At 44.9% G+C, this 24,803-nt stretch overlaps 2 protein-coding genes across 10 annotated transcripts in view; one reads left to right on the top strand and one right to left on the bottom strand.

Moving 5' to 3' along the window:
- Positions 1–24,803, top strand: part of CENPP (centromere protein P) — a 228,406-nt gene that overhangs the window by 155,511 nt on the left and 48,092 nt on the right. The gene's annotated exons all lie outside the window — the stretch shown is intronic.
- ECM2 (extracellular matrix protein 2) overlaps positions 1,091–24,803 on the bottom strand; it is a 31,940-nt gene continuing 8,227 nt past the window's right edge. For 2 of the 3 annotated variants that reach the window (XM_047830864.1, XM_047830866.1), the window contains 9 exons: positions 20,157–20,466; positions 18,659–18,847; positions 16,166–16,768; positions 14,491–14,606; positions 12,689–12,824; positions 9,816–9,973; positions 7,647–7,786; positions 6,326–6,652; positions 1,091–1,283 (listed from right to left, as the gene is read on the bottom strand). In XM_047830864.1, the coding sequence (XP_047686820.1) occupies positions 1,115–1,283; positions 6,326–6,652; positions 7,647–7,786; positions 9,816–9,973; positions 12,689–12,824; positions 14,491–14,606; positions 16,166–16,768; positions 18,659–18,847; positions 20,157–20,442 (2,124 nt within the window). In that variant the 5' untranslated portion in view covers positions 20,443–20,466 and the 3' untranslated portion in view covers positions 1,091–1,114. The remainder of the gene's footprint in view (positions 1,284–6,325; positions 6,653–7,646; positions 7,787–9,815; positions 9,974–12,688; positions 12,825–14,490; positions 14,607–16,165; positions 16,769–18,658; positions 18,848–20,156; positions 20,467–24,803) is intronic. The other variant, XM_047830867.1, reaches the window with a different exon arrangement.

Genomic DNA, 24,803 nt, shown 5'->3' with positions numbered 1-24,803 from the left:
GTATACTTTTGAGCACATTGAAAGAAGGTAGTTGCTAACAGTAACCATTGGAGCAAAAATTTTCAGAAATGCATGCCTTAGGGTTTATATTTATAAGGTGTAGTCAAGGACAATGAACATATTTTAAGCATAGTCCACTACTTTCCATGAAATCTTTTGATCTTGAATAAAGAATAATGAGGGTGATCTTAAAATACTGTTTAATTTTTTAAACTGACACAGAAATTTTAGATTTTGTAGTAAAGTTTCAAAAATAGTGTAGAACTCACTACATATATGCCCTTCTCCCAGCTTCCTCTAATGTTAATAAGCAGTATATAACAATACTACAGTCCTCAAAACCAGGAAAGTAACATGACAGGAGTGTTTTAATTTTACACATGTGATTAAAAAAGGAACTCAGCAAACCCAATCACTAAGGATATTTATACCAATAATTGTAGCGTAGGATCTTATAGAAAATACTAAATTATTTTAACAGTAGGATAATAAACAGAACATTAATTTGTAAGTTCCACCTATTTTTTTTTTTCCTGCCATGCACTTCTTGGTCTCGAACCATAACACATGTATTTTTTAAATTTTTTTTTTCAACATTTATTTATTTTTGGGACAGAGAGAGACAGAGCATGAACGGGGGAGGGGCAGAGAGAGAGGGAGACACAGAATCGGAAACAGGCTCCAGGCTCCGAGCCATCAGCCCAGAGCCCGACGCGGGGCTCGAACTCCCGGACCGCGAGATCGTGACCTGGCTGAAGTCGGACGCTTAACCGACTGCGCCACCCAGGCGCCCCAAACACATGTATTTTTTAAAGGGACTTAGAGCCTAGCCTAAAGCAATACTCAGGTCGGTTGTAAAGGACATTCTTATTTTGCTCCAGATTTTCCCAGTCTAACTCAGCAGCGAGTAAGATCCTGTTCTTTTGAGGAAAGTTGCAGGAGGGGGCTTTTTTCTAGAGTGTGAAGCTGCACTTTCACTAAGACTGCTGGGAAAACTAAACTCAGGGTGTGTTTTGGTTGTTTCTCTTGTGGGCTGGGTCTCACTTATTGATGACAGATGCTACTACAACAAATACAGGAGTATGGTTTGTAAGTGATGAACAAAAACTTGGAATTATGTGATATTTTGTGGTTTAAGAACTATACTTGAATATGATCTTATGCATGAAAATGCATAGGATGATATTTCTCTTGTTTTAATATAATTGTTTTCAAGATGAAGGTGTTCCAGGGTTGAATCGCCGTCTTCTTCAGCATTGCAGATTTGTTCTGGAAGAATGTTCCTGAGGAAAAATAGATGTACAAGCCATAAATGGTCCAAGTAGTATTGAGCTTTATGTAACTTAGTTAAATTTTACATTTTTAAAAAAGTTTTGGTGCTCTTCCTTTTCAAGTACCAGAGAGTATATAACATGGTTGAAGATAGAATATAAGTGAATTTTAGCAAAAAGTATAAAGGAACATCAGGGGGACAGGTGAGAGAATTTCCCAAAAAACTTTTATTTTCCTAAAAAATTGTTTTAAGGAAACAAAAAGGCAAATTCATTCATTTCCAGAATTTGAGTTCTGTATGTCAAAAAGAGCTGGTGTAAAAATATTGAATTTGAGGGTCAAATGAGTTTCCATTTATTATCACGAGTGTTCATGGTACTTGCAGTCTCGTGTTTCATAACTCAGCCCACAACTTTAGTCTTTGTGGCCACATTTAAAGACATAATGAATCTATTAATATGAGTCTTGGCCTTGACTGTCGTATCTAGTGGATGGATCTTTATGATCAAAGCTATCCTTACATTTTTTATCTCAAACTTGCTGGTGCTCTTGTTGAAGATACTGAGTGTTCAACAAAAAGAAATGTCAGTGGTATGTGGAAGTCAGGCCAACTGTTTATATGAACTACTTACACACTTGTTGAAATTCTGCCCTTTATCTTCAGCCTGGTTTTCTTCGTGTCATTACTAACATTGACCCCTATTCTCTGGACAAGTGTTTCGTTTCATGAAGGTACAAAGGAATGCACACAAAATGACAAATGCTGTTAGAGCCTCTCTTAAATGATAGCTTTGAAATTTGAGGACATTCCTTCAGGATGTCTGTCAGAAAGGAAAGTGAGCCTTAGAAAAGACGTTAACTTAGTTGATAGAATTATTTGAGGGAAATCATCTTGTGAAGAACCATCTCACTTCTGTGAGAAGAACTTTGTGTTGCTCACGGGTCATTCATTATCGCTAGGTTTGGCAGATGAGTTGGTTGTTGTCTTTGATAACTTGGCAAAAACAAGCTGGAAGTTAGGAGATCAATTCTGGTATTAAAGAGTTAGTTTCACGTTGTTGTATTGTTGGGCTCAGCCAGGACCCCAGGGGCTATTTGATAATTCTGGGGTGTTTATCACAAATCCATTTTCACTACCCAGTTTATGCTTTTGTCTATGTGTCAGTGGTTCCAATGACTAATGCTGGGTATACAGCAAAAAATGGCATAGTTTTTATAAGGAGTTCTTAATCATTTTGAAGAACAACAATTCTTAAAATTTTTAGGGAAGTAATGTGCAGTCTAATTAAATGATTTCCAAATTACATTTGCTTAATTGGTTTTGTTTAAAAAATTTTTTTAATATTTACTTATTTTTGAGAGAGAAAGAGACAGAGTACAAGCAGGGGAGGGGCAGAGAGAGAGGGAGACACAGAATCTGAAGCAGGCTCCAGGCTCTGAGCTGTTAGCACACCTGACAGCCGAAGTTGGACATACAACCTACTGAGCCACTGAGGCGCCTTCTCCCCAATTTTTAAAAAATAAAATAAAATTGGATCTTTTTCTTATATGCTAGAAAAAATTTTAAATACATCAAAGATCTAAATGTGAAAAATGAAGAACTGTTATACCCTAGGAGCAGGGGGAAAAAAAATCCCCTTGTGACTCAAAAATCAGAAGCACTAAAAGAAAAGATTAATAAAGCGACTACAGGTGTTTTAAAAATGCAAAGTTAAAAGACAAATGGCAAACTAGGAGAAAGCTTTTGCAACTTATATCACAGATATAGGGCCAGTGGACAGAGACCTCCTAAAAGCCCCTGCAGAAAAAGGAGAAGTGAAGGAAATGCCCTGGTAACCAGCCCACAAGAGAAAAAATGAAATGACATAAACATGAAGAGATGCTTAGTTTCATTCATGACAAGAGAAATGCACGTTGAAAGTATCCTGGCACAGCACTGTCACTTACCAGATTTGCCTCACATAAAAAAAAAAAAAAATTCAGAAGCTCATCAACATGGTCTGATAATGGGGCTGTGCAGGATCACACAGTACTGGAGGGAATTCAGAGCAGGACAGCCCCGGTGGCGGGGGTGGGGGTGGGGGGCGGGGATTGGCAGTACCTAGCAGGGTCACGTGCATTTTGCCCAGTCACTCAGCAGTCTCCCTTCTAGGAGCCTGTCCCAGAGTTAGTCTGGAAAAATATAAAAGGCTGTCCAAAGTTACGCATTATGGCATTCTTTGTAGTAATAAAAGAATGGAAACAATTAGATGTCTATCAATAAGGAACTGGTTAAATAAAATTTCCACATAATAGAATACTGGTCTGTATTCTATTGTAAAAAGAATGAGGAAATTCTCCATATATTGATAAGGAGTCATAGTAAGGCTATACTGATAATTATAAAAAGTACCACTCAAGGGACGCCTGGGTGGCTCACTCAGTTAAGTGTCTGACTTCAGCTCAGGTCATGATTTTGTGGTTCATGAATTTGAGCCCTGCATCGGGCTCTGTGCTGACAACTCAGAGCCTGGAGCCTGTTTGGGATTCTCTCTCTCTCTCTGCCCTTCCCCACTCTGTGCTCTGTCTGTCTTCTCTCTCTCTCTCTCTCAAAAATAAGACATTCAAAAAAGAAAGTACCACTCACTGTCAAGGCACCCGGGTGGCTCAGTCGGTTAGGCGCCTGACTTCGGCTCAGGTCGTGATCTTACAGTTCGTGGGTTCGAGCCCCGTGTCAGGCTCTGTGCTGACAGCTCGGAGCCTGGAGCCTGCTTTGGATTCTGTGTCTCCCTCTCTCTCTGCCCCTCCCCCACTCATGCTCTGTCTCTCTTCTTCTCTCACAAATGGATAAAAGCGTTTAAACAAAATTAAAAGAGAAAAAAGAAAAATCTTTCTGGTAATGATTTGTATAGTAATTGTGGGAGACGGTGGGGAATATGTGTATGTATGTATACTTCTATTTGCAAAAAAATACTGAAAGGAAAAACCACAAATTAATTTAAAAAAAATTAATAAGCAGAAGGATGGAATGCAGCATAAGGTATAGGCATAGAAGGACTTCTCTTAACATACCTTGTTATACAGTTTTGACTTTGGAATTATATAAATGTTTAACATAGTAAAAATCATTAATCAAATAGAAAATAGTAATTGCCTGAAACCAAAAACAAACCAAAGACCTTATCTGAATATTAAGTTGTTGACATATTGTTACAAAGTAGGCCACAATATTTCAGCTACACATCCTTTGTGGAACATATTCTAAAAGCAAATAGAGCTCCCCAAAACACTGTATACTTAATTCAGTATTTTTGTGCTTGTAGTAATGGTATTCTTATTTCGAAACTATTGTTTGTATATTGTAAGATAATGACTTAGTTAACATTGTTGAGAACCTAGATTCTCAGTATAAGGTAAACAAATTTAAAGCAAAAGGAATACTCTATATGGTTAAATTTGAATTGGGAACACCAGTATGAACTCCTGTTCTTTTTCTTTACAAAATACATATTTCCTGACAGTTCACTGCAAGCCTTGAAACAGTAACAAGACAGTGCCTGGTCCCCAGCCTGGGGCATGTGGATGCTGCTCCCATTGAGGGGGCTTGGACCTCTCTGGGAGAAGGCTGTCACCGGTGCGTGGCAGGGGGAGGAGAGTGCTGCCCGGGTCAACAGAGACCTCTCCAAGGACACGGAGCCAGCTCTGAGTGCTACCTCTGGCCAAGGAGTGGAGTTTAAGAACAATAGTTACAGTTGATTAAAGCATTCTGAATATATAAAACCATGAGTTCATATTGATTCTCCAGAGAAAGAGAGAAAGCCAAAAACAAAAAAACACAAACACTTAGGCACCGACTTCTTTTTTTTCCTGAGACAGCTGGAAATATATTTTAATATGTTTTATAGTCCTTTCCATTCATATTTAATACATGTATCATTTTTTCCAGTGATAGTTTAAGGTATAAGACATAATTTGGCATTTGTAGATACTGCAGAATGATTGCATGTTAAGTTTAGGTAACATCTGTCAAGCTCACATGGTTAGAAATTTTTAGCCAGCCTCTTGCTCTGATTGGACATTTCAGGGGAAGAACGGAGCATTCATCTTACCCCTCTGAGTAACAAAGTGGCCCTGATTGATAAGAGTTCCAGCTGACAAATGTGGGAAGGATAACAAACATAGGGCTCAGCAGTTTGTTACCCTTAAAGAAATAAGAGGTTCAAGCAACAATCATCTGTGAATGAAACCAATGGTTCAGAGGTGGGGGAGAAAGGTATTAATCAAGATGTCAGGCTGGAAGGGGGACAGGCATGTGCTTTCTGACGCAAATAGAAAGCACAGAGCACAGCTATTGAAGTACTCTAGCCAAACCGTTTTTAACTGAATCTTATAAAGCCTTCCCCACTCCCACCTCTCTCTCCAGTACTGTTATACACCCTTGACTCTTTCCCTATTTTGTTTTTGGGAGTTTGTGTTTGGAATTTTAGAGACAGAGAAAAGAGGGAGGGGTAGAATCTTCAGGGACAAGACCCCATCTCAAGGATCAGCCTTTGGCTGCACTACTGCAGCATTCCAGATGAATCCTTGAGACCTTCATGCTTTCCAGGCAGATAGGAAGTTGTGTCCCCAGAAGTGAGAGAAGCTGACACTCAGTAATTTTTTTCAGAATTTTTCCTTCAGGAAGGATCTAGATAGAATCAGTTTAGATTCTAATCAGATTAGAATGTTTTAAATGTCATATGAGGGTAGGAGCAGCACTGTAATATCCCATCTTGAAGCCTCACTTCAACCCACCCCTTAGGTTCTCAGTATTAGGTAATAATGTTCCATTCTAAAGGTTTTTACCATGGAAGTTTGCAAACATATACAAAAGTAGAAAAAAAGCTGTGATGAATCCTTGAGTGCCTATCACCCCCTTCAGTAATTATGAACATCTGCCTATCTTGTTCAATGTGACCTCTTGTCCTTTTTTTCCCCTTAGAAGTAAATCCCAGACATCATGTCATGGTTGTTTAATCACATACTCTGTCAACCACAGCGGTTTAAATCGATACTTGAAAAAGCCAAAATTTACCGTATCTTGTTGTTGTTCAACCTCAGAAAATGGAGTGCTTTCATTTCTGGTACCCCAGGTGGTATGGATTTTAAGTCATTGTGGTCCAGAAACAGCTCTCTCAGAGAATGGTATGCCCCGTAGAAGGAGACTCTGTCCACGCCGTCATCTGAGAGTCTGTTGAACGACAGGTACAGGTACTCCAGGCCTGGCTCCATGTGGCCAAATACGTAGCCAGGGATGCGCTCGATTTGGTTCCCGAGGAGCACGAGGTGCAGCAGTGACTTGGGCAAGTAGGAGGGGACGTGGTAGAGCTTGTTGTAGGACAGGTCGATCGACTCGAGATTTCTGCAGCAAAGAAGGGTGAGCAGAGTGGAGCGTGGGGCAGGGACCGTAGGGATACTCAGCCATTTTCCTGCCACCACTGGGTGTGCAGCAGTGACTTTTGTGTGAGGGTGGCCGCGAGGCTCCCGCTCTTACCTGGTCACCACACAGCTGTTCCAGCTCCAGGGCAAAGAGCGCCGGGATCAGGAAGAAAGTTCATTCCTGGGGCAGTAGTGAACTCAGGACCCACCACTGTCTCTGGGGTCAGACGTCCAGCTGCCTATCCCTGAAACCACCTCTGCTCCACACCTGATCTGACAGCCTGGCACGTAGGGCTTGTGGTGACACAGGGGTCGAGAAAAGGGGGCTGCCTGGTTGTTTCAGGAGCTTCCCCTGTGGCTTCTGAGTCACCCTGCCACCACCATGTCCTGCTGGGCTCAGCTGGACCTGAGGCTGTCTCATCCCTCTGTCCTGCCCCTGAAAGATGCCTGTTCCCACTGTGCCACTCAGATCCCTCATGCCCTCCCCACACGGCCCAATCTGGCTTCTCCCCAGCTCCCCCCGCCGCCCCGCCATGGCCTGTCTTGCCCTCCTGACAGGCAAGACCCCCACGCCAGCCATAGACCCTGCTTCCTGCCTTCCCTCTCCAGCCACACACCTTTCCACCTGTTGTATAAGACTTGAGACAGAGAAAGGGTTCGGAGGCGTGAGACCGTGAGGTCCCAAAGGGTAAGGGGGCATCTTCCTTTCTCAGCAGGGGCAGGGCTGGCCTCGCTTCAACTTCATGACCACCTGTGAGGTGGACAGAACTTGGGTCACTCAGCGCTTGGGCTTGGGGTGGGGTGTCCAAGTAACAGAGACTGTGGTCACCTCAACACCAGCCATACCACAAGCTCCAATCAGATAGCCAGGTTTGGGGGAGGGTTCACTATGAAAGGGTGTCGCTCATTCATAGCCCGTGAAGTAATGACAGCGGGAAGAAACTGTCTAAGACAGTCAGACAGCAGCGGATACTCACTCTTGGTTTATCCAGGCTAAATGAGCAATCCTGTTTTCTTCAATTTTATTATATCGTAGCACAATGACATTGATCTTCCTGGTGTGATTGAAACAAATCTCGGTTATTTCTTCAATTTGGTTATTTTCCAGGTATAATTCCTATAATTAAGAAAACAGACTATTTTTCTTTGTGCTGGTTGGTTGAGTTTGAGAGAGAAAGATGGTGTTGTAGACTGATCTCTTTAGTACTGTCTGAAGAGTCTACTGCTTTTCCAAGTGAGTTTGTTATTGTAAGTTGTCCTTTTCTAACTAATTAGTGAAATAAAATGCGTCACCTCTCATGGTCATGGGATTAAATGAAGGTTTTAACCATAAAATGTTGCAAAATACAGCATACCATAATAATTGTATAAAGCTCTCTAGTTTATAAAACCTATTAATGTAAATTATCTCATTTGGGTTTCAAAACCCTGGAAAATAGGTAGAAATGATCATTCCCCCTTCATTAGTGGAAATGGCCCAGCCTGGAGAGATGACAAGGCACATGGTCCCACTCCTGATGCGCAAGAGACACACGTCCCCACCAGGTCCCAGCTCTGGGGCAGGCAGTGTCCCACCAGTCTGTGCTGCCTGTCAGGGTTTTAGATTGGCTTGTATTAAGATTAATTTAATGAAAAGTTAATTAAGAGCCTTGATTTAACATCGGGGTAGTTTGCTAGAGCTATTGTTTTCAACAGCAAGCTGCCTTAATTCCCTTGGTCTTAGAGGGAGTTTTCCCTCAAAAATCTTATTGGAAATTAGAACCAGACATTGATATACATCTTCAGTTTAACTTTCTATTCCTATTGTACTAGTTTCCTCCCCTTTTCATTTAATTTTCTTACTTGTTAGGAATGGGTAAAGCAGGAGCTCCTGGCTGGCTCAGTTGGTTAAATGTCCAACTCTTGGTTTCAGTTCAGGTCACAATCTCATGGTTCGTGGGTTCATTGGCCTCTGTGCTGACAGCGCACAGCCTGCTTAGGATTCTCTCTTTCCCTCTGTCTTTCTGCCCCTTCTCCACTTGCTCTCTATCTCCCTCTCAAAATAAATAAAAATAAACTTTAAAAAAAAAAGTTTTTTTTTTTTTTTAAAAGGCAGAGGTAAAGCAATCTTTAGCTTTTTGCTTTTACCTTAATACATATTTAGGGGTGAACCAAATCAGTGGTTCCCAAACTTGGTTGCATATTAGAATCAGTCATGAGCCTTTAAAGTGTAAATTCTAACCTAGGTGTACCCCACTCAGAGCACACTCATCCAGACACTAGACTCTGTCTGGGAAGCAGGGCCCTGGAAGGGTCAGAGCACACACACCTGCATGGACATCACCTCCCCTACCAGTGAGAGGGGCCCTCTGGAAAGAAGAATGTGGGACAGGAGTTCAGGCACATTTGGAGACCCTTTGCTCCTCCATATTATTCAAATTGCGTGTGTTTTACTTGTGTGCATTATGTATTAAAACCTTAACTTAAAAAATTATAAATTACCCCACCCTCAAAAGAACCTGACTGAGGATGTCTGGGATAGGGTAAGGGGTCTATACATCTTTCTGAAATAAAGCCCAGTGTTGGAACCTCAATCTTTACAATTTTGACAAATTCTAAACTTCTCTCTTAATCTGCCAGTAGGAGGATGAAGAAGGGTGGCCCTGCGGCAGCCGTGGCAGACCTGGGCCAGTGGCTCCGTGGGCAGTGGGCCCACAGCTGGCAGGGAGGGCAGAAACAGAGTTCAGAGCAGTCAGCCAGGGCCCCGCTGGGTCTTCCAGACCTCTGCTGTCAGTGCTAGAGGTTGGGTGTGAACTTGGCAGTGAGGCTCCAGCCTGGGCACAGGGTGGGAAGGCAGTGATGGGCACTGGGCGGAATTGGGACGCTTTCTTGCAGGTTGTAGTTTCTGTTTAAGTTCTCATTGATCTTCCCCCTTCTCCCCCCAAGAGCTGTCAGGAAGACCAATTTTCACTTTATCAAGGGTCTCTACTAGTAATTAAAATTGTGTATTGCTTGAGGAAACACAATGTTGAAATCATAGTAAATTCTGTATATAGCACCAAAATGGGATTTAATCTGCCGCACAATGGTGTTTTAAAATAGTGCTTTTTTTAAATTCAGGTAGACTGTATTTAAAACATAAAACATTGGAAGAAAGATAGTGGTACCTCAATAGAAGCCGGAAGCCCCTGTGGTATAATTCTGAATTTATTTCTTCCCAGACGCAGGTAGGATAAGCTCTTCAAAGATTTGAAAGCCAAAGGGTTGACGTTGGATTCGCTGAGATTGTTTCCTTCCAGTTCTAAGGTGACCAGCTGATTTAGGTCTACAAAAAATAAAATACAATTGTCAGAATATGAAGAAAATCAAAAAACCTTGTAGTTCCTGTATCTTTCAAAATGTCATGTGAAATGTTCAGTTTATTTGGAGGGCAGATGTCACTTCTTTGGCCTCCCCCTTGCAGAGCTGTTTCCCAAGTGCTCTGTGCACCCTAGGTGCCCAGCTTAGCAAGATGCTGGGTGCACGATCCAGTGCAGAGACAGGCCTATCGAGTGAGGGCGTCCCACAGAGGCAGCGAGCCCAAGTGAGCAGTAGAAGGTTGTGGAGGTCATTAAAGCATTGGCGAAGATGTGGACGCCCAGATGAAACAGCAGCATAATTAGGGATGGACGGAGGACAGGGGAGTGCTCTGCCTGGCAAATGTCAGTCTCTGAACAAGGGAGTTACAGCAGTGAATTCTCATCACAGTTGTTCACTTCCTGGCAGAGAGTGCAGCCAAATGCATGTTTGGAAAGGAGAATGATCAAGAATTCTCCACGCATTCAGACTGAGCTACCAAGAAAGGCCTTTATACAAATAAGTTTCCCTACATCATTTCCACTGGCCTCAGGAGTGGCATGATCCACATCAGCTGGAATCCTGAAGGAGAGTGGACGGCTCAGCAGTGATGATACCCAGAGGCATCTGAGTCAGACATTCAGGGTGTAACTTTGGGGTTGGTTTGGTGGCCAAGATTTCCAGAATAGGGATGTTTTCATATTCAGCTCAAGTAACGGGCATTGCACTGAGTGCTCTGTACATCTCAGTTCCCTCTCTTAGCTATATTAGAGAGGCAAGACGTTGTCCAAGCAAGAGCAAGGGGCAGCACCATCAGGGGCACAGACCACACGAGTGGTGAGGCTGGACTCCCAAGCACAGGACGACGCAGGGAGAAATGGGAGGCTGAGGCAGCCAGGTGAATACAGGCCGTTTCGAACTGGGTGGCTGTGCTCAAGCCTTGGCACAGGCCCCTTGTGCACCAGGCAGTGAGGAGCCTCTGGGCAGCGGCGGCAGGACAGGACGCTAGTCTGCGAGCCCGTGTGGCGTCACTTGAAGGGCTGAGAGGAAGTAGGAGGCCCAACCAGTAAACTGATAAGTGGTTATATTTCCTCATGTTTTCTCTAATTTCTGAAACTAGAGGTGCTGAGAATCTAGCCCATTTATCTAGAACATAGTTGAAGTTTGAGAACATAATGGAAGTTTTCCCGTGGAAAACAGATAATAAAAGTGGACCATAGCTGGTATGTGACCTCACGAGAGAGAGAGAAACGTAGCACCCAGTGTGAGTTCATGATGTTATATGTGAGTTTACAGTTACCCTGGCTTACGTGTATGTTGTATGTGACAGGCAACACGCTGGGACTAGAGAAGCTTCCTGTAGGGTAGATGCAGTGCAAGAGGGTTTGTAAGCAGGAAGTTGGTAGAAGTCCTTCCCATTGTGGGGTGGGGGCCAACCTGGCAGGTCACGGACACGGGAGAATGCAAGTGGTGGCCACGCACAAGTACTGCTGGGGGCTGCGTGCTCTCCCGGAAGCATCCGGTCCCTTTTGTTTCTGTGCACCTTTGCACGTGCTGTTGCTCTCCCTGCACCACCCCTCCTGCCCACTTCTCTGGAACTGTCTGTACCGTGAAGGGTCATGAGTGAAGACTTGCCACAAGAGCACGTGGAGAGCAGCAGGCCGCTGGCGGCCACACCAGGGGCCTCCCTCCCTGCAGAAAGAGCAGCATCTGGCAGCGGTGGAGGCCTGAGCTCAGGGGCACCCTGCTTGCTGCCAGCTGGCTGACGGCCCACGGCAGAGGGCTCAGCACAGAATGTAGAGAGGCTCTCTGGGCACCGTCACCTGAGGCCTTCCTCATGGCCGAGGCCTCTACGGTGCTTGGACTGGGGAGACATGTGTGAGGGAGGGAGCATGTGGAGAAGCCGCTGCCAGGAATATGTGAGCACAGCTCCCCGTAGGGGCTTCTGCCTTATAACACGTGGTCTAGAAAATGGAGCTAGAAAGGTGACCTCACGTGCAGTTAGCAGACACCCATCAGTGCGCTGGCCTAAATTCAGTGTTCCTTCGGCCTCTGTTTCGCCTAGCAGTTCGAAATTGCACTTTCTGGGTGTCTTTTCCATATGACAAAGCCTATCACAATTTGTGTGTATTGATGTGTTTCATGTGCGCCTGCAGTCCCATCTGGAAATAGAATATTTCCAGAACTCTGTACTTTTCAGACTTGGCATTTCTTAGGATTGCTGGTTTTCTTCCCATCACTGGAAGGGCTTTGTTCCTCGTGAGGTTTTTTGGGAGTAAAAAGAAATAACAAAATTGTTTTATTCTTTTTAGGCTTAAAATATTTCAAATCAGATAAATAGGAAGTGGTGAGCACTGTACTTCACGAGCTGTGCTGGACTGTTGGGAGGATGGAAGGAAGAGTTGGGCGTCTTTGTCTGGACACAGCACTTGGCCTCAGCAGAGACACCAGCCAGCATTTGTGAACAGCTTGCGTCGTGCTGCCTCTTTTATGCCACAATGTGGCCGAGCTCACAATGTGACAACTTCAGTTGTTCAGTTTGGTCCAGAATCAACCATGAGAGGAGTAAATAAATTTTATCAAGGTAAATGGTGACGTGGCCTAAAAAACTCACTAGTGCATCTGGCAATACTGTACATAAAGTTTCCACACGACCACAGAGGAAAAGGCTGTAAGGACATACATCAACCAAACATTAACATACCGGATAAGCTCTCTTCACTGATAGCCTGCAGACTGTTGTCATTGATCTTAAGTTCTTCTAATGCAGATGGTAAGTCAGGAGGAATCTCTATCAGATTGTTCCCGTCCATATTCAGGCGCAGTAACTTCTTCAGAAGCTTAAAAAGTGAATCTCGAGTTACCTTTTCATCTGGTATAGATGTGCAGTCACGCATGGCACTGAGTGCCCAGAGCGCAGCCCCACTTAGCCTCACGGACCCGCCCGCCCTTACTCGTGCCTGCGGGAAGCATTGTCAGCAAACTGTGTCTGATGATTTTGTGTCCCACTCACCTGTTTTTCCTTTTGTGGCTTTAGTGAGCAAGAAAGAGCTCCTGTCACCACTGGACCAGTCACATTGGGCTACATCTTAGGTTTCCACCTTCTCGGCAGTAGACACAAGTTAATTAGATTATGTGGTGCTCTGAATCTGTCATGGATGCTAGCAATTAAGACAGCAGTTTGAGGGGCGCCTGGGTGGCTCAGTTGGTTAAGCGTCCAACTTCAGCTCAGGTCATGATCTCACGGCTCGTGGGTTCGAGCCCTGCGTCGGGCTCTGTGCTGACAGCTCAGAGCCTGGAGCCTGCTTTGGATTCTGTGTCTCCTCTCTCCACCCCTCCCCTGCTTGTGCTCTTTCTCTCTCTCAAAAACAAACATTTAAAAAAATTAAAACAAAAGATAGCAGTTTGAGTTCTTATAATATATCTGCACACCTCAATTTTCTAGTTACGCTAAGTGGGAACAGTCATAAAATAGCACTAAGTGTTGTGGACCTTCTTCACGGTGGCTACAAATACCACAGGCTGCTCCTTCGTGGTGCCCACACAGTTTTGTTGGGAGGCACATGCCTGTGTTTGGGGTTGTGTGCTTGTAGAGCTCTGACGCCTCACTGGTGACTCAGCAGCACGTAGCCAAACTTTAGCAGTTTGGGAAGGGGACAGAGGACCCCAAAACAATAAAAGGAGATGCTCTCCTATGTGTCTGTCTTTCTGATCAAACGTAGCAGATGCGTGAGTCTCAGCTGACGCAGCAGGACAGGTGCCTGGAGCCCTGTCCTGTCCCAGCCCAGAAACTGCGTGGGAGCCAGGAACTGAGCACACTCGTGCCCAGCAATTTGTACAAAGGTCCTAAAGGGGGTTGCAGTGTGTTTCATTGGGCTTCTTACAGCACACGTGTGTATTTGTTTACACACACAGACCCCTTCTTTCTTGTTTGCACCTTTGCTTCCCTGACACTCCTTGGGCCTCTTTCCTTTTCTCCCATTTTAGGAAATGTTTTAGTCAAACGCAAGTCTTCCAGAGGTTTACTCTCTGTTGTTTCCTGTCCTCTCGCCCTTGTCTTTCCCCCCACTGTCCCGTGCTGATTTTCATCTGAGCCCGTTTGTGTCTCCAGAACCCTGTGCTGCCCACAAGTTCATCAGGTCTTGCCCTCAGCACAAAATCACAAAGCTCTTTCTAGCCTGAACATGTAAATAAAGTTTCTAGATAAGCTCTGCTCATGTACTAAAAGACCATATTTAAACATACTTTCAGCTGTTTGAGGAGAGGCTGCTCCATAAGTTCAAAATACTAGTTTTGTCATTTCGCCATTGTTGGTGCTCTATGGGTGAAACATGGAAACCCACAGACCTTGATCAAGATAAAACTTGAGTGTTTTAGGGACATCACGGGGAGACTTTCTCGGGAAAAAGCCACAGTGAAAACACTTCAGTCTCCTTCCCTTCCCTGCTGCCAGGACAAAGCTGCCCGAGGGGGTCATCACTCACCAGGCAGAGTGTGTATACTTACCTTGAATGCTTTGGGCCCTATGCCCGGGGAGGTGATATTATTTTTGCTCAGATCGAGCCTTTTCAAATTCGGCAGCCCATTAAATGCTTCATCAGGAATGGAGGTGATGGCATTGCCTGGAAAACAGCAGCTGTAACTTAGGCTCACGTGTGCACACAGACATGTGCACGTACACATACGTGTACTCATGCACGTGCATAGATAGCGAGAGAGCTCTACCCTGGGGAGACAAGGACACGATCTATGTAAGCATACTTTCCCTTTGATGTGTCCTAGACCCTGGGCCAGAAATCCGAGGAGACTGTTATCCATGAAATCCTGACACATCATTTACCTTTCTGAAATCTCCTTCTCTGAACGGGGAGCTCAGATGGCCTCCAGATCTAATGTTACAATTGTGTGGCCTCGATCTGTAGAAGTTTGTTCTACATGCTTTAATTTTATGGGATTTTGTTTTGACATTTAGTTAAGTGCAGTAGTCAATGATTTTAAACCTAGAAAATGAGCTTCCCAGAAACAGGGAGTACTACAAAAACCAGGTGGTGACCTTCTTGTAAAACCAAGATAGTATGACTGGGCACAGGTCATTCCTTTTTCATGCACGGATTGGGTTTTCTTATGGCAGAGCGCACCTGATGTGCCGGCCTTGAGCGGGGGTGGATGCTGCTGGGCCTGAGGGGGTTCCCTAGGGATCATTCGAGTGTGGTGTCCTGTCACAGACTGGCCGTCCTGAACCACAGTGTCCGACGTTGTCTGTTGAGTGTGTGTGTGTGTGTTTACAAGGTCAGTTGTTATTTCTCTGGTAGTTTATTTCTGTGGTTTCCCCTGAGGCACATCCGAAACCCCATTCAGATTCTCTTACCCTTTGTGTTCAGGGCAGACAGACACACACCTGGTCCTGCCATCCGTGTGCTCAGAGCCCCTCCGGTAACCTCATATGAACAGGGAGGAGGACCAGACCCCACCATACCCGCCTGAACGGCTAACATGAGGGAGAGGCCAGTGGGGGGTGCTGGGCATCTCTGGCAGCAAGGCCGCAGCCAGCTTTGGGAACTGTGGGTGGTTTCCTGTAAAGTCAAACACACATTTACTCTGTCACTCAGCATTAACGAGAGGAAAACCAGGTCCACACGGGCCTCTGTGTGTGGGTGTTTGTGCAACTGTTCATACGGTCGCCCCACACTGGCCCTGACCCCGTACCCTCCAGCTGGCACCTGTGGTCTCTGTGCGCCCCACAGGCTCCTGAGGAGCAGCATCCAGACACCAAGTGAAAGAGGCCCAGCCAGGAAGACTGCGTGCCATGTGACCCCACTTGGGTGATGGCCATGGATGGCCAAACTCTGGAGGCGTGTCACCTCAGCAGAGACCAGGGGCGGGGGGGAGGGGTGCGAGAGAGTGTGGGGAGGGGACGGGAGTTTTCTGCACCCTGAATGTGGGGTAGTTACACAACTGCACACGTCCCATAAGTTACCACACCTCAGTAAAGCCTACTTGAGGGAGAGTCAGTGGGAAATCATGATTTGATTTGGAGAAATTTGCTTACACGTAACTATGCGGTTTATTCCACAAAGTTTATTTCTATGATCGAAGAGTGTTTAGGATCAGTTTATATTATGAAATTAAAGTAGGACTCTCACAGGGCAAGGACAGAACAACATGCGTCCACGTCTCTTACCAGCAAGCTCCAGGCTTGTTATCTCTGGTGCCGTGAGTGGTGGCATCTGTGTGAGGCCTGCGCTCATGCAGCTGATGGTCCTGTAGGACAGAGAGCACCCGCTGGGCAGAGGTGGCATGCGTCTGGGAGAGGGGGGGACCCGGGTTCTTGAGGGCATCCTGAACACGTCTCCTCTGATGGTGTCATCGTGCTCCTCTTCATCATAGCCGTCCTCCTCCTCGTCGTCATTGTCCTCCCCCTCTCCTTCCTCTTTCTCCTCCTCCTCCTCCTCCTCCCTTGCTGGGTGTCCTCTTTGATGGGCCTGCCTCCCCTCCTCGTGGGGTCTCTGCTCTCCCCCTTCTCTGCTCCGCCCTTCACTGAGGGGTCTCCCCTGCTCTCCGAGGTCAGCGGTCTGTTTCTTCTGCTCCTTATCTTTATCTTCTTTAATTTCTTCTTCATCCTCCTCAAACCAAAGTTCCTCTTTTTGCAACACTGGGTTCATCTCCAGCGGACAAGATGGCAGTTGCTTACAGGGTAAGTTGGTTGCTTCTCTTTGTTCTGAAGAATCACCAGAAAATTCACTTGTATCACTTACGGCTGTACCACTGAGTGGCTGGGGAGAAGCTACCAACCATGGGGACACAACAGAGGTGGGTTGTGACGTTAGCAAAAGGAAAAATCATAGTGAAAATGAGGTTAGTAAATATTCCCTCCAGGTACTTGAGTGTGATATACACATGAGACACCTTTTGAAATTTTATTTCTGAGACTTGTTTTAGGCAATTTTTGTTTTGCCTGTGGCCTTAATATTTATTTTTACTAAAATGCCTGGCTACCTGGTAATAAAGAGGGAATAATGTTGTTACATGATGCACAGTGATAAGCAGTCCTGTGTGAGGTTGCGACGTGATGAGGTGCGACCTTTATCATAGATACTGCTCAGTTAATTGGGGTTATTAACAGTGTAAGCGTCTGTACCGCCAAACATAAAAAAGTGAAATGTGTATTTTGCTTGCTTATGGTAGTGAAACTGGCTTTCGTTTGTAGATTTATTATTATTTTTGTCTGGTTTCCTTTCAGCCCCAAGGGCCCAAAAGCATCTTCTGAAATTTAGAATTACAGAGAGTTTTTCTCTTTCTCCCTCCCAGACTCTCTAGTCTGATTTTTACTGTGTGACCTTCTGGAAGTCCTCCTGGACTCAGATGATGCTGTTGTAAGTGTGCACAGGGGTGCTCCCCACTGTTCTGTGATGATGGGGGCAGAATGGTCAGCGGCACACGCTCGCCTGCGTTCACACTGAGCAGCAAATGGGGCCGGCCCGACAGTCACCGGAGCTCAGGGAGAAGTGAGCTCCAGTGCGTGCACCTTCACTGAGTCATCTAGACATAAATCACCCGGGAAAGGAACTCAGAAAATGTAACTATTTGAAGGAATTACTTGAGATTTTGGTCCAGTATATATTATAAAGTCAGTGAGTTATTTTTTCACATCTCTGGCACAGCATGCAAAAGGAAAACAGGAAAAAATTAAGGAAAGGAAACTAAAGCTATCATATTGAAACATTTAAAATCCTTCCTGTATATCCAAGTTTATTTTTCCAAAATAGCCACAGCATTTCAAGATTATTCCAAGTCCTTTGAAAAATGTCTGATAATTTCTAAATCTTGCCTGTATATTTGGTAACATTTTTTAAAGGCATAATACCTTAGTAAAATAAGTGTAAACCAAAATGCAATTCCTAAATATTCTGAAGTTCTTCTTGGTAGACAGCCTCTGTAGACACCCACCCTGTGACCGTCCATCTACCTCAACTGTAGACCGGAAAAGATGTCTCTGTTCTTTCCCATCAGATTATTTACCACGTTTGTTTATTTCATCAATCACTAACTAGGCTCTTCCTGGGGACCTGCACCTCCCTCTCGAGAGTCGTCTGTCGCTCAGATATGAGCCCCATGAGCGTAGGGGACAGCAGACATGCACCAGGCCACGTGGCCAAGATGTGGGCCCTGCTTCAGGGCCATGCTCGCACATGTCCCCAGATGACCCGAGCAGTAGTGAGAGCGAACAGGCTGGACACATTGGGCTCTTTTCTCTCCAGATGCAAACCGCCTCTCCCTCTGTTCCCCAAGAGTTCTTCATCTTTGTTGGTGGTCTAAATGTACCCACCCTGAGTCAGATTAAGGGAGACCCCGCGTGTAATGTGGGAACTGTGGGCTATGTCAGCTTTGTCACTGCTTCCCTGAAGCTGAGAGTCTGTGTGCAGTGTGGTCTGGTCCAAGTTTACTCATTCTGACAGAGCTGGGACTATAAAGCCTAGATCGTTTAGTTCCGTCTCCTACTATGCATTTTCCCAAGTGACGTCTATGTTTGTCATCACTGTGCCAGTATCTTCAGTACCTTGATGACTAGTTTACCATAATTTAATTTAAAACTTAAGGCAGTGACAAAACAAAAACAAATGTAAGTTGAAGACTCTGTCACATGTGATATTTTGTTTCAGCTAAATACTTATACCAGTATCCACGCAGACTGGACAGCACTCTCCTTCCGGTGTGATGGTTTGGGGGCATGTCAAAGGGGGGCACATGGTTTCATCGCAAAGCACCCTTCCATTGGAGCAGAGGCAGGTCGTGCATGGCTCAGGAGACCACACAGCTTTGTTGTACATGGTCATCCCGTTTACCAGACAGTGTCCCTTCTTTCCTGAAAGAGAAGCAGGGACACAGTAAGTTCCTGCGTGTGTTTGCACACAAAGTACATAGATCCAGAGATGTAACCCCCAGCGGGGCGTCCGCCTGCTCTCTCAGCCTCTCACTCAGGCTCTGAGAGTGACCAGCCTGGTGGCCTGACTCTGAACTGCGCCTCCACACTGTACCTGTCGGGGTGACTAAGTTATACAACAGCATCCGCCACCCCAGGCATCAGGGATTCCTTATCCATGCCGTGTGTCCAGTGTGGGCACACGGCCTCTGCACAGGATGGCCACCCAGGAATAATCAGCGGGCTTCATCTGCAAGCAGGCTGCCCTGATGGCCAAAGCAGAGAGAATGGGAGTTTGCAAATCCCAGACAAGCCCCAAAAGCGTCTCATTATGTTGACCACAGCAAATGAGATGGCCGTACCTAATTTCAGAAGAGACGCGGCAGTGCAGCTCCATCCGGTGCCAGAGAGCAGGGCAGGGGCAGCCCCAGTGGTGAGCCCACGCCCCAGACCTGCCGGTGTGCAGACAGGACAGCCAGGCCACAGAGCCTGCCTCTGCAGTGTCTCTGACACTGGCTCCCAAGGAGACATGGCACCTGTCCCTTCTTTGAGAACTGCTGTGTTACGGAAGGACAGCTCCCATGCCTCCATGTTCATCCTTGGACCGTGCACAGTGCAGCGGCCTTCAGTGCCTCCATTTCCAATGCACAGCGTTGCACACAGGTGGGTGAGTGTGTCACCCAAGAAGGCCATTAGACAGCCTGCTTTGATTTGAATGTTAGGGGAGATGCTGTCCTTCCGACCCAGTATCACTTCTGATACCTCTCCTTTGTGGGACGAGCTACCATCCCCAACTCCCACCCTCGGGGGGGCTCTCACGTTCGATCTGCCCTCCCCTCCCCACTGTGCTCGCCTAACTCAGGCCCTGGTTAACAGCCCTGTGTTCATAGAGTCATCCGAACAATTTATTTCTGTATCCTATATGATCTATCACTATAAATGAAAAAGCAGCTTACAACTTTTTATGTATATTATCTATATTAGGAATATAACTATGTCAAATACATGGCACAGTAAACAGACTAGAAATTAATAAACGAAAATAGTAACTGGGTTTTATAAACATAGTTGTGGGATAACTTTTTTCTTTTCCAATAATTTTATGTTACAATTACATTCTATAAATGAAATTTTAAATTATTTCAAACTTTATCATTAGATTAAACCAAAAGATAATACAGTAATATGAAAAAAAAACTTTTTTTGGAAAATTGTCCTCATGGTGGTTCTGTTTCTCTCACTGGGCTCTTACCTGGTAACACGTTATAACTTGATTCTACTCCAAGAAAACCTAGAAAAGAGCCAAACTTTTCCTCTGTGCTGTAGTCCAGGTTCAGCACGGGACGTGTTGCTCCAGGTATGACCATTGTCCGCTGGTCCCCCAGCTGCCTGCTGGACCTGCGGGCAGGCGAGGAGCTGCCCCTCAGTCTTCTGTGGTGCATCTTCCTCCGCTGCTTCCTAGGTGCTTCTTCATTTTGTCCAAAGTCAGTTTGACAGATGATGAGCAGAAGGAAACAAACCAAACCTGCAAACTTCATGCTGGCTTTTCCACCATCCAATTTCTAGAATGAGAAGGAAGCAGAATTTCGGATTTAGTGCTACCTAATTTTCACCTTTGACAACTGGGCTTATTGCTCATATGTATGCCTCAGCAGCATCTTTGAGAAATGACACACATCATCTGTGGGCTATTTGCCCAATAAAAATCAAAGAACTTTTAATATCTTTACCTTCATACCAAGCATGAGCAAACTTGTATAAAGAACCAGGTATTAAATATTTTGGACTTTACAGGCTATTCGTCTTGAACGTTATCATGTGAAAACAGACAACGGTACGCAATGGCTGTGCCAGTAACACTCCCATGTACACAACAGTGGGTTGGACATGGCCTCCAGGCTGTGGTTTCCTGAGTCCTCTCTGGATCACTGTGCTGTGGGTCCTCAGAGGTTATCCAGGGTTGCTGTACCTGTGTGCCAGGTCATCCTCTGACCAGCGCCACCCACAGTCCTTTCCCCCAGTGCTTTTTTTTGTTCTCTTATCCTCTCGCTTTATGATTTTCTTTACTGGGATGAGGGGGTACGGCTACACCCTATAAAACTAACAGGAAACTAGAATCAGTTGTAAAGACATAAGACGGACAAAGAAGAACTCTTAATTAGCCTGTCTCAAGGGTAGTGCAGGGTTCTGCGTGAGGTGAAGTTGAAAACACACTGGAGACATGAATACTCTACTCCTGGTGCTGTGGACTCAGTGTGGTTGTAGCCCTGTGCTCACACACATTGGTGCGGGCATGTGAAGTCAGGTAGCAGAGAAAGTGAAGAGTAACCCTCTACAAGGTGATTGATTGTGGGGCCGGTTGACGGATTCACCCGGCCACACACTTGGGCCCATGGTTAGTCCTACAGGGAAGGTCTGCAGCACCCATGGCCTCTGAGCTTAGAGTCAGTTTCTCCACCCTCACCCCTGCCTAGCAGCTCTCCCCTCTGCTCTTCATTCAGGTCCTCTTGCTGTCAGTACCCCAAGATAGAGCCAGGGTGTATGGAGGAGAGTCTGAACCCTCAACAATGCCAGGGACCCAGGATCGTTAGTAAAGGAGCAGCCTTGCTTGGTGATGGGATTTACCCCACTCCTCACCAGCCTGCCTTGGTCACCTCTTTCAGTCAGAACAAAATTGTAACTTCAGAAACCATCACCCTGGCAGAAATGGTGAGCATTAAGGTGGTGTTATGTACAGACTAAATTTCCAAGCTGCAAAGGAGGGATTTTGAAGGCTCATAGGGCCAAAAAGTGGCCATAGACTGTTGACCCAGTAATCTTGTTGGCACCTTGGGAAATAGACCAGAGACCCTGTGAGCACTGGATTCAACCTTTCTGCATGAAATGAAGTCCTCTGTTAGCATCAGAGGCTACTATAGTATAGGTCAGCTTCACAACCTGTGGGTAAGTTGTGGGGATCCCAGAGGACAACTGTGAATGGAAAACCATGTTCGGGGGGTGAGGCAGGCCTTCCCCAAGCCACTATGCCCCCACAATGAGATACAACTACCCATCTATTAGAATGGCCAAAATCAACACCAAATGCCAGTAAAGATGTGGAGCAGCAGAAACTCACATTCATGGCTGGAGGGAATACAGATGGGTATAGCCACTTTGGAAGACACTTTGGCAGTTTCTCAGAAACACACTCTTACCATGTAATCCAGCAGTCATGCTTCTTAGTATTTACCCAAGAGAGTTGGAAACACATGCCTACACAAAATCCTGCACACAGATGTTTACAGCAAACTAGGAAGCAACCAAGACGTCCTTCAGTAGGTGGAAGGATAAACAGTAGTCCATCCACACACGAAATATTATTCACCACTAAAAAGAAATGGCTGTTGGACCAGGAAAAGACAGGGAAGAAATAAACACACATCACTAAATGAAAGAAGCCAATCTGAAAAGGCTACTGTAATATTCCAACTCTGTGACATTCTGGAAAAGGCAAAATTGTGGAGACAGTAAAGAGAGTTGCTGCCAGGAGTTGGTGCGGGGGGTGGGGGGAAGGGGCAGGGAATGAATCGATGGAGCACAGAGGACTTTTAGGGCACTGAGAATATTCTGTATAGTACTGTAATAATGGATACTACCATTACACACGTGTCCAAATCCATAGAATATACACCACCAAGCGTGAGTTCTAATGTAAATTCTGGACTTGGTGATAACGGTGTATCAATGTCATTTGTCAGTTGTGAACCTAAATCTGATCATTGTCGCATATCAAAAAGTTAGTGCTAATACCGTGCTTGATTTTGAAGTATGTTTACCGCTTAAGATCAGGAAAAAGAAAAGATGTCTGGTCTCACCACTTTTAGTCAACATTTTATTGAATATGCTAGCCCGTATAGTAATGTAAGACCAAGAAACAAAATGCATCCAGACTAGAAAAGAAACTGTTCACAAATGTCTTGTTCGTGTATATAGATAATCCCATGGTGCCTACATAAAAAGCTACAACTGATTTTAGCAGGGTTTCAGGATATAAGATCAATATACAGAAGTCAGGATTATTTCTACATGGTAACAACAGTAAAGAAAACAAAGTTAAAGGGGTGCCTGGGTGACTCAGTCGGGTAAACAACCGACTTTGGCTCAGGTCATGATCTCGCAGTCTGTGGTTTTGAGCCCCACGTCAGGCTCTGTGTTGACAGCTCGGAGCCTGGAGCCTGCTTCACATTCTGTGTCTCCCTCTCTCTCTGCCCCTCCCCTGCTCATGCTCTGTCTCTCTCTCAAAAATAAACAAACATTAAAAAAAAAAAAACCCAAAGTTAAAAATACAACACCATTTATAGGGGCGCCTGGGTGGCTCAGTTGGTTAGGCGGCTGACTTCGGCTCAGGTCATGATCTCGCGGTCCGTGAGTTTGAGCCCCGCGTCAGGCTCTGTGCTGACAGCTCAGAGCCTGGAGCCTGTTTCAGATTCTGTGTCTCCCTCTCTCTGACCCTCCCCCGTTCATGCTCTGTCTCTCTGTCTCAAAAATAAATAAACATTAAAAAAAAAAAATACAACACCATTTATAAAGGCATAAAAATGTGAAGTACTTAAAGATACTTCTGACAAAAGATGTCCAAGATTGCAGCCCTGAAAACCATGAAGGATTGCTGCAGAAAATGGAAGAACTGCATAGGGTATGTGTGCTGTGTGTATAGGTCAGATGACTCAGGTTTAAATTCTCAATTCTATAATCAATAGTTTGTCACACAGCCAGTCAAAATTCTAGCAGGCTTTTTTGCATATTTTTTTAATGGCAAGATGATTCTAAAATTGCTGTGGGAATGTAAAGAGCCTACAATAGCCAAAGCAACTTTGGAAAAGAGAAGAATAAATTTGGAGGACTACCACTACCTGATTTTCGATACTTATTACAAATATGGGGAAATAAAGATAGTGTGATGCTGATGTGAAGACAGACAAGTAATCGGTGGGACAGAAGAGAGTGTTGAGAAATAGACCAAGCCTACATGGTCAGCACGAGGTGCACAGTCATGTATCATACAAAGAATTGACCATAAATATAACAGCAAAAAGTATAAACTTGTAGAAGAACACATAGAAATTTTGGTGACCTTGGATTTAGCACAGATTTCTTAAGTACAGCAATAGCATGGTATTTATTTTTTAATTAGACTTCATCAAAATTAAAGGCTTTTTGTCTTCAAAAGATGTTGTTAATAGTAGGAAAATGCCACATACTGGAAAAAATATTTGCAAAACATGTATTCAACAAAGTACTTGTATCAAGAATAAAGAAGGGGGCGCCTGGGTGGCTCAGGCAGTTAAGCGTCCAACTTCAGCTCAGGTCATGATCTCACAGTTCGTGAGTTTGAGCCCCGCATCGGGGCTCTGTGCTGACAGCTTAGAGCCCGGAGCCTGCCTCGAATTCTGTGTCTCCCTCTCTCTCTGTTCCTCCCCTGCTCATGCTCTGTCTGTCTCTCTCCTTCAAAAAATAAATAAAAACATAAAAAATAAATAAATAAATAAGTATCACAGTTCTGACATGAAAAGAAAACCCAACTTTTGAAAGCCCAAAGCTTTGAACACACTTTACCAAAGAGACACGCAAGGCATATAAGCAACATGAGAAGATGCTCAAAATCCTTAGTCATTGGGAAAATGCAAGTTAAAGCCTCAATCAGATACCAGCACGCATCCGTCAGAATGACTAAAATTAAAAGGATAAGCCACAGCAAATGTTGACAAGTAGGCAGAAGAACTAGAATTCTCATTCAGTGCTGTTGGAAATGTAAAACAGCATAAACATTTTCGGAAAACAGTTTGCCAGTTTTTTTTTAAGTTACATGTGCGTCTGCCATTTACCCAGCCATTCTGCTGCTGTTTACCCAAGAGAAATG

This window comes from Prionailurus viverrinus, chromosome D4, assembly GCF_022837055.1.
Source record: "Prionailurus viverrinus isolate Anna chromosome D4, UM_Priviv_1.0, whole genome shotgun sequence".
NCBI classification, from domain to species: Eukaryota; Metazoa; Chordata; class Mammalia; order Carnivora; family Felidae; genus Prionailurus; species Prionailurus viverrinus.
The sequence above is the reverse complement of the archived record's forward strand: the minus strand, read 5'-3'. Positions and strand labels throughout refer to the sequence as shown.